General features: G+C 39.9%; 1 protein-coding gene across 7 annotated transcripts in view; it reads left to right on the forward strand.

The window, feature by feature from the left end:
- MAPK10 (mitogen-activated protein kinase 10) overlaps window positions 1-1,147 on the forward strand; it is a 139,314-nt gene extending 138,167 nt beyond the window's left edge. For 5 of the 7 annotated variants that reach the window (XM_077783001.2, XM_077783000.2, XM_021549357.3 and 2 more), the window contains one exon: window positions 701-920. In XM_077783001.2, coding sequence (XP_077639127.1) covers window positions 701-843 — 143 coding nt within the window. In that variant the 3' untranslated portion in view covers window positions 844-920. Of the gene's footprint in view, window positions 1-695 lie in introns of all 7 variants that reach the window. The other 2 variants (XM_085578204.1, XM_085578203.1) reach the window with 2 other exon arrangements.
- Window positions 1,148-10,017: the final 8,870 nt, after the last annotated feature.

Below are 10,017 nucleotides of genomic sequence, written 5' to 3' on the forward strand. Positions count from 1 at the left end.
AGCTCTGTATTTGTCATTCAGTTGTCTGAATTTATGAGACAGATAATTTCTGATCATATTCAGGGATGTGATGAATGTTCAGTTGCATTGATGATAATCTCAGGAAGGTTTATTGTTCATTTCATAAAGTCAAAGTGATTTTTGGCATAATGTCTGGTACCATCATAATTTTAGAGAGGTAAAGAGGTGAGGTAAACTTGGATGTACAAAAATACAGACGTAGCTGAAATCCTGGGCTTAGTTGCCTAATCCTTAGTAAGAGAAAGAAACCACTCGGCATTTCCACTGGGTGATTTGATCCCACCCGCTCTATTAAACTGCCACTAAGAGAACTGGAATTTTATGAGAAGAATATGGAGGAATAGGTGGGGTCTGTTTTTGTTTTGATCACACATTGTATGATCCTGACATGCCTCTGACTATTGGGTGTTTTGGAACTTCAAGTGGGCTAGAACGAAGTGGGGTGACGAACACTCTATGAGCTATAACTTTTCAAAGCAGACTGGTGAGGGACAGAATTTCCTGGTAAGATATTTAATATTATCCAATGTCTAAAGTTGGTATGGCCCATTTCCTGCTGAGGCTTGCCACTGGATAAAATTGTCTGTGTACCACCAGGTAAGCACCCTCTGCTCTTTAACGCGTGACACCTTCTGGGGTTTCGGGTTTAATCACGTTGGTGTTCGTTTTCGTAGCACAGGTGCAGCAGTGAACAGCAGTGAGAGCCTCCCTCCATCCTCATCTGTCAACGACATCTCATCCATGTCCACGGATCAAACCCTGGCGTCTGACACGGACAGCAGCCTGGAAGCTTCTGCGGGACCCCTCGGTTGTTGCAGGTGACTAGCCGCCTGCCTGCGAAACCCAGCGTTCTTCAGAGGATGATGGAACCTAGGAGGAAAAAATGATGGGAGCTAAGAGATGAAAAGAAGGAGAAATAAAATACAGAGATTTAAGTGAAACAAACAAAGAAACAAACAAACAAACAAAATCTTTTCAGCCTGCTTCTCCTACAGAGTTATGTAATACAGCTAAGCTCAAGTGTGTATTTAACTTATAGTTGCTCTGCTTTGGTCTTCTTCCAGTGATGCTTACTGGGGGGGAAAAGGAAAAAAGGAACTGAAAAAATCCTTTTTTTCCCCCCCTCCCCAAAAGATGTAAAATGAATGGCTGCAAAACCAGCAACCTGCAACTGTCTTTTTCACACTGGCATGACAAGGTGTGCAGTAGCCACGCTCCACCATACAAGTGTGTGTCTGCCTTCACTGTCTGTTCTGCCTTCTGCCCAGTGAGGCAGACAGGGATCTCCATGCATTTTTCCTCACACACATACACACATGTGCCAACAGAATCCTGGTAGTGCATGCAGCTGTGTGCCTGCACATCTGCACAGGCACTTAGTGTGCACTCCATGACTATAAATGGCCCATTCCAGGCAAACTGCTTAACTACATATGGGATCTTACAATACATATTCTATCTGTTTGCTCCTTGATGAGATTACATATACTGTATGAGGACTTGTGGAAGTGTAAATAATCACACAGAACTGTGGCTCCCTCAGACACTTGAAGATGTAGCACCAAATTTCTGCTGAGAGTTGTATATATATTTTGAAATAATAACCAGTTTTATTGAAAGAAGAAGCCACAGAGCTTCATAGAAAAATGCTAGTTTGTGAATGTTAAGATTTGTTGTTCTGATTTTTAGAGCAGATATGCCAAGATAAGACTGGGTTAGAAGGAAGCACATGTCTTTGCAAGCTATAGGGAACAAGAATGAAGGGGTTTTATGCATGTCTAAGCCCAGAAAGGTATCAGTAAGCAACTTTTTCTGTCAATGTTAAGTGAATTATCATCTTAGGGCATAGATAGGCTCACTATTTTGAAGTACGTGTATGTTTGTAAATTAGAGGGTATGACAGTGTTGTGGAATAAGTTATGATCAAAAGAACATGCACCAACTTGTTTTTATTTTATGTCTACATCTTGATTAGGTTAGCCAGAGAAAGGATATTTGCAGCCCACTCCCTCTCAGTGTGTGTTTGCAGCTCAGAGGTTGTTTTCCCTTTTCATCATTCCCTTGCAGGCACTTCTGCTACTCAGAGAACAGGCATTCTGTGGGGTGCTTTTGGCTCTTCATTTCCTCATGATAAATCAGTGGGCTCCCCAGGAAGTTTGAGCATCTGTGTTACACAGAAAAGAACCACAGAGTGCATGGGTCTAGTTTTCCTACATTCTGTCAGCCAAGGTTATCAATCAGCTCGTGCGCTGGTCTGGAAGGGTCGCAGCCAGGGTCTTGGGCAGTTTGGACAAGTTCTGAAGAACCCAACAGTGACTGAATATCAAGTTGAATTTGCCAGGTAATAAAGCAGAGGATTTCCCATGGTATGTAACAGCAAGGGTTTTTAGTAGAGAATGACAAATTCCACACAGAATTTCAGAACCATTGAATATTTTTTCCAGCCAAAACAGCAATTGGCATTTTCCACTGTGATGTCATCATTATCTGAGTTGGAAATTAACTAAAATCCAAGTCATCTGTCCTTTTACCAAAGTATGCCATGTAAACTGAAATGAGCTAAATCCTACTCTAATGCTTTTCCAAGTGCCAGAGAGAGAAACTGTTTAGATTATGTTAGTGGATATTTTAAATTCACTAGTTCTTTTGTATTCAAAACTCTACCAAAATAGGGCGGTTCCGTTGGGTGGCTTACGAGCCTGCCATTCAGTGGTAGGAAAAAAAATTAGTATCAAGTCAGATTTTGTTCAAAGGGAAGAAAGGGAAGGAAAAAATTTCTCTACAGAGTGGGCAGGAGGGGAGATAAAAATGAAGAGGATATAAAATAAAATCAGACTTGGTAGGTCTGAGCTGTATCAGAATTGCTGTAGGAAGTGGGGGTCTTTCCCTGGTTATATTTTTGGTAGATTTTTATCAAATTTTTTTGAGACTAAAATTAGGTTGTTAATGTTCTAAAAACTCAGAGCAGTAATTTTAAAAGCAATAATTTACTACTGCTAAATATATTTAGCAATATTCTCTCTTAAGCCATGAAACATCAGGTCATTATTGAGTGATGTAACTCTCACTCCAAAGCCAATGATCATGAAAGTATTGAAAGGTTAACAGCAAAGCTCTGTAGGTATGTAGGCAATAACACCAAGGGTGACTTCTTAGCAATAATTAAATATATCACCTCCTGATTTAATTCATCATAGACATATTAATAATATTCAGGTAACTGGTATCTACTTTACATGTGCACCATTTGGGTGTGTTATTTAAGCAAAACTAAACCAGTCTCATTGAGGCAAAACTGCAAAAATATCACCAGTGTAGACTGCAGAAACTTGGCATAATCCCAGTTCATTGCCAGTGCTGTCATGGAGCTGTGGCATAGGCAATAGTAGAGAAGCCATTCAGAGTAGATGGAGACTTGTAGACCTCCTACATTTCATCTCTTGGTGGCAAATCTGTGCTCTTAGTCCCATGGTATAATTCAGTCCTGGTTGGGTTCATGAGTGCAGGGTGGAGAAGCAGTCACTGGAGAAGGTGTCAGGTGGGCGCTGAATGGACTCACAACACAGGAGTTACATAATCAGATTTATTCCCTCATTCTGCTAGGCACCAGTGCTTGTTCAAACATCTCATGGAGACTGTAGGATGCTTACAAAAATTTAACTAGCGTGTGCTTTTGTCCTTTGCTCAGCAGTGATTGACATCAGCATGTGCTTAAGTGCCTTGCTGAAATGGGGCCTGAAAGAATTATTGCATTTCTTTTTGTCCTCAAATCAGTCTCCTTCATGAGAAGCTCTGTCTGGGGGAGGAGACTTGGAGCTGTCCACATTGGACACTAGAAACAAAAAAAAGCCATCAATGAAGAAAAGCATTAGTTCTTTACAGTTCTGGTCCTTGTATGTCCAAACTGAAGTAGCAGGAATAGCATCCTTAATTTTGCTTTGTGCCAGGAATTCTCTGCTGTCAGCTGATACCTTACAATAACACATATACTCTTGAATAAAGGATCATAGTGATGATGTTCTGAGGGTGTTTTAAGGGGAACCACTTTTTTTTTCTGATTCTAGAAGTTGTTATACAGTCCTCTTAAAGTCTGCTCCCCATTATTCCAAAATTTTATTCAGCTTGATGATGATAGATGATTTCCGTAATTTTGCCATTGATCTTTTAAACCTACTTCTACTTAACACATTGCTAAATACAGTACTTTGGCAACATTTTTCACTTAATTCTCTGAGGTTTGCTGTTGTAAGCATCACTGCCACTAGTGCAGAAGTGAAGGAAATTGGGAAGCCAAAGATCTCTGACAGATGTTCCAAGGTATTTAGGCACCATAGGGGGCAATCAGTGAGCCTGTGCCAGAAGTGGCATAACTTCCATCGTCCCGAATGGCAGCTGGACACCTTGGCATTTCTGAAAATATGCCTCAGAACCTCTTGGAGTCGTAAGTGCCTCAATACCCTAGGAAATTCTGTCCCAAGTGGCTCACCTAAGTCATGTATATAGGCATCAGCAGGGTGACAAGAATGGCACAAGCATTATCTGTCAGTGACTGCTCAGAGCACTAGCTGCATTGAGATGGTAGAGAGGAAGATTGCTGCAAAACATCCCTGCTTTTTTTTTTTCAGATTAAGAACTTTGTGATAGTATGAGGAAAAATAAAAAGAAATAAGTCAGAACAGTTCTTAAAAAGACCGTCCTTCCATTTGCTTTCTCACTGCTGAGTTTAAACGAGGATGAGGCATTGATTTATTACAAGTTGATGCAAGGTCATGTATTGTGGGAATTTAGGGTTTATGTATGTTTTCAATCCAAATTTTTTGGTAGTTTTTGAAAACAGTCTTCAGATACTGATTTGGTAGCTGTAATAGTATTTTGTGAGTTTTGATTATATTCCATTACAATATGTCTTTAGAGAGTTCAGATATTTGAGTTGATCACTGTGATTTGACTTATATAGTGGTTGATATTCCCCCCTCCTATCTAGAATTCCATTGCACAAATAGATTCATGAATCATAGCAAGTTTGCATTATATAAAACAGACTTAAACTGGAGTGCAAGTATGGCAGTGTGTCAAAAAACCCACCAAAAAAAAAAAAGAAAAAAAAAAAACAAAACCCATTAGAAAGCCAAAACAACAAAGCTACAGTAAGCCTGGTTAGGTTTTCTAAGCCCTAATGCACTGATGGTTTTCCTCTGGAAATCACCAGTTCCTGCACAGAATTGGCTTTGGAAGGTTACACAAGACAGATGATCATGTGACTATGTCACTGCTCCAAATTTATAAGCAATTTGGTTTATATACCTTCCTTTATCCTCATAGATATTGCTTTACTTTCTAATTCTGGGATAACAGTACTGAAGAAATTAGACCCGTTGCAGTCTAGGTCTTTAAAGAATGCCTTTAGGGAATTTCCCAAAGTAGTACCACTTAAGTGATTTGGATTGTATTCTGAATTTGTCAGTGAGCACCAGTGATTTCTTTTCCACCAATTTTTTTTCTCATTAAAAACATGCTAATAGCAACTTTTAGAACTGCCTGAGAGAGTCACTTTTAGAAAATCTCCCACATTAAAAATATGTTTTGAATGTGTTGGAATTATTGTAAAATGGAATTGGAATGTTTTAATTCAAAGTAACTTCTAGTAACCAATGCTAGCTTATATATATTGCAAGCTTCACAGTAGTTCAAAGGACCAAAAACTATTTTCATTTCAGGTCTATTTATTTCTTTTCAGATCTATTTATATTTCTTCCTTCATGTTTATTTAGAGTTTAAAATTTTGTGTGAATTCAAACATGCAAAAACAAACAAACAAACAAAAAAAAAAAAAAAAGGCATTTTGTAACAAACTCTATGCTTCCAGGGAGAGCAATAGAAAGAAAACCTGCAGGGACCAAATACTTTTCTTTTTAAAGTCTGAGCTAGTCATTCAATTTATGTTTTTCTTTACTTCTGTATGTGTGTGTAGGGAAGAGAGGGTGTTAATACGGATTTTTAGAACCTCTGTTCCACTTGTGCTTGATCCCAGTTGTCAGTGTGGATAAAGAGAGGATTGTAACATAATCAACACATCTTCAAGAATCTGATGGCTGTGCTTATTTGAACTTCCACCACTTTACAAAGGACACAGTTAACTAATTGCAAGATGTTTTTCACACACACACACACACACACACACACACACACACACACACACACACAAAAAAAAGAAAATCATTATGCAGTAGGTTTGAATACCACATGAATATGTAATTGTCTTAATTAGTAAGATGCTTGAGGTATGCAGGGGAATGGTGAATGTGTCATCTTCACCAATGAGCTGGAAAACCAACCTGTCCAGTGGAATTTAGTGGAATCTTCTTAGTGTATTAGGAACTTGCCAGTGGGGCCTGATTTTTCTTTAGTTTTTGTTGTTGGTTTGGGTTTTTTTTTTAATTAACAATTGATTGCAAGAAGTGAAATGTTTAACTTAATGCATGTTCAGGCTCGTTGGCCTATGGCAAGTTTGAGTTTTAAAGAGGCTTTGATTTGACAAAAGAATGTTGAAAAACTTCAACTGAGGCTAATGGTGCCTTTTTACCTGAGAGGGAAAAGCTGAAAAGCACATATTAAAAGAAGACACAGTCAATTTGGGAAATAAATGCATCCTTACCATGCTTATCATTTCAGACAGGTCTCTTGCTAATTTTCACTGAACAGAGCCATTCTTGTCTTCTGGAAAGCAAGATATTTATAATGTAAATAGTTGTATGGAATTAATTTTTTTCCTTCCTCTGTAACTAATATGTAATAATCCAACACACTATTTCTGTTAAAAACTTTTACAATAAGGCTGCTGTTTGCCTAAATATGGTTGACCTCCGACCTTCTCCTGAGTCAGTCACGTGTTGATAAAGGAGGGTGCTGGAAGTTTCAGTGTACATATAGAATCATGTATATTTAGTAAATTGGGTAAGTGGGACTTATGGCCAGTATGCATTAAGCCACAACAGTAACAGCTCCAGATCTTAACTAGCAAAAACAACTGTTCACCTTGCCATGTCCATCCTGTAATAAGATCTAAGTTGCACCTGCCTGTAGTTCTGCATGATCAGACTTCAAAGTATAACTAAGATCTGTAATGTATCAGTGTTGATCAACGTAGATGTAAACAAGAAAAAAAAAAAGCAAAAAAAAAAAGAAAAATGGGAAAAAAAAGAAAAATAACAGAAAAATTAAATAACTTGACCAACAAAAGAAAATCAGCAGCAGCTCAGTATCAAGACTGGAAGATGAGACATGTCTGATTTTGTTGCACAGTTATAACTGAAAAGAACAACCAGTGTCAGTCAGCATAAATGGACTACAGTAAGACATTTGTTAATGAACCAACATTATTTCCATACTGTTTTGTTCTTACCCTGTGTTTACTTTGAGTATCTGTTGTTCCCTGTGTGTGGCACAGGGGAGAACAGGGCCTCAGTGATCAACATTTTATGGGTCAATGTTGCATTAATGATTTCTGATTTTTGTTTGTTTAGCAATTACTGAACGAAGATGGGACTCTCATGTTCTCCCATTTGTCAAAAGGAATCCTGTCAGAGCTTCCTCACGAGGATACTCTTCTCACTGCTGTCCTGACTCCTGTCTGGTGAATGACTTTGCAGTGTTCCCAGGAAAGAGCACACGCAGCAGAGGCCGCGGCCAAGGGTTCCACTGCAGGCGCGTTGTGCGTTGTTCTTTCGCGGGGGCTCAAAGTCACTCGGGGACAGGACTCAACTGAAGTATGGTATGTACTCTATGCATGGCGCCTATATCACACCTTTATGACCTTATAGTGGTAAAACTGATGACCTTTACAGATGTGGATTTGGACCATCTTTTGTTTTTTGGAGGAAAACTGTCCTTATCCCACAAACCACTCGCTCCTATCCAGAGCAGCTAAATGGAAGTTAAAGAGGTGCAAGGGCCTTCTTGGGACTGTGCCCATGGGTGAATTTCATGCTGTTTGAATGTGATCTTGCCAAAAAGCCTGTATATCTAGCAGGGGAGACTGTGACTGTCCTATAAGGAGTGTTTGTGTTGTTTACTTTAAAACAAGCTTTGCTAATTAAAGTAGTGTATTCCGGAGTCTACTTGAATGGCATGAAGGGTATCAATGAAGAAGGTGGAAAGAATGTTCTGACAGCTCTCCTGGCTTCTTGTTTCTTTTCCTTCAGACCTTTCCAGGGGACACAGGTAAAGCAGTAAACACATGGACATTGCCAGGATTACTGAATTCAGTGCTGCTTTGGGTAGGCTTTATTTAAGAAGCATCTGCAACACTACAGAAATGTAAAGGTATCTTAAGACATATGAGACTCAGACATTTTGTCTTTGAGTAGCTTTGGAGTCTATTCATCTGGCTGACTGCCTAGGAATATTGGAGGGAGTGGGGGAAATGTCATTCTGACACGACTGGTCAGAATGAAGAAAATCTGCCAAGTAAAACCTAGTCCCTCTCCCAGCTCTTCCCCATTAAAAAATGTAAACCAAAATCAAGCCAACAACAACAAGCCCAGAAGAAAAACAAACAAACAAAAAAACAATTCCCAAGCCCCCATACCAATTGCAGAGTTACTATTTGGAGACTGATTTTTCACAAATTTAAACACACTTCACTCTAGATGAAAAAAAGAACAAATAGGAAAGAGATGCTGTCATTTGGAAAAGATTGCAGATTTTTCAATTCTTGCACAAGCTAGCTCTGTCCATAACATTTCCAAGCAAGTCAAACCATAATATACAAAGGATATTTTTATATTTGGATTTATCATGAAGAGAGATGAAAATTAAAATCCGAAACAGCTTTCTACCAAAACAATTTGAAGGCAGGAGCTGCAGAAAAGGATGAATTAAAGCACCTTGTAAGAACTGTAAGGAAAGAAATTCTTGTAGCTGTTGGTACTTGAATGTTGTTCCAAGCCTACTATGCACAGTCATACTCTTGTTTTGACTTGCTATTTTCTCCCAGTTCATATGTGCAGAGATTGGCCAGGCTGCATGATCTAATAGAAATGTTTTATTTGCAGTGGCTGGGGAATTTTGGCTCTGTGATATTTGCTGCAAAATGGGGGGGACCCCTTTCATATAGGGACCATCTTTTTTGTTTTACCGGGTACCTTCTGAAACAATTGAAGGGTCATCTTTTTTTGAGAGGTTTGCCCTTTTCAGGAGACACAACTTTTATGGCCATATTTCAGTGATTTATGCATCATGAAACCCAGCTCTGAAGCTGTGATGTAGCACCCCACAGGCCCACATGCTAGCCCGAGCACCCCGCATGCGCTGTGAGGCCGCAGCGGAGCCTGCGGCAGATCCACGGAACTGTCTGCGTGGAAGGAGACCAAAGTGCCTCTGTTAAACTCCCCCCTGAGTGCTCTGCTTGAGGCAAACCAAGGGGATGAAGGGCAGTGACCAGCCCTGCGCTCCAGCTGTTGGACATTTATTTAGCATGGTGCCAGGGAGCCCCTTTGGGTGCGCTGCGACCAGCCCACGGCACCCTCGTGGTGAGTGGGACCGCGTGGTCTGCACGTGGCAAACCTCCTGATGTGATGGCAGAGGTGAAGTTCTGCTTCTTCCTCTGCTGAAGGCTGTTCAGTATTTATTGTTTATATGTGCTGATGCTTGGAAGGCAATGATTCTCCATCCACTGCTCTGTGGCTGGGGCTCTCTTCAAGTACATACAGACAGAGACTCCTGTTGCTTTTCCACATGCTCCCCCAGCATGTTAATGGCATGGCTTAGAGACTGGATTGCAAAACTGCTCGGCCTCCAAGAAAACATGATTTTCTGTACTATGGAAGAAGCCATGGAGAAGGTTTAGCTGGCAAATTAGTTCCAATTTCCTAATGTATTTGCCTTATTTTGAAATTGACTACTGTGAAGTGTTTGTCTCCTGATGTTTCCATATCATGTTCTGCCCCATTCCAGGAGCACTTACATACAAAATTTTATAGAATTAGGGTTCTGGAT

The sequence above is a fragment of the Lonchura striata genome, chromosome 4, assembly GCF_050655825.1.
Source record: "Lonchura striata isolate lonStrDom1 chromosome 4, ASM5065582v1, whole genome shotgun sequence".
NCBI lineage: Eukaryota > Metazoa > Chordata > Aves > Passeriformes > Estrildidae > Lonchura > Lonchura striata.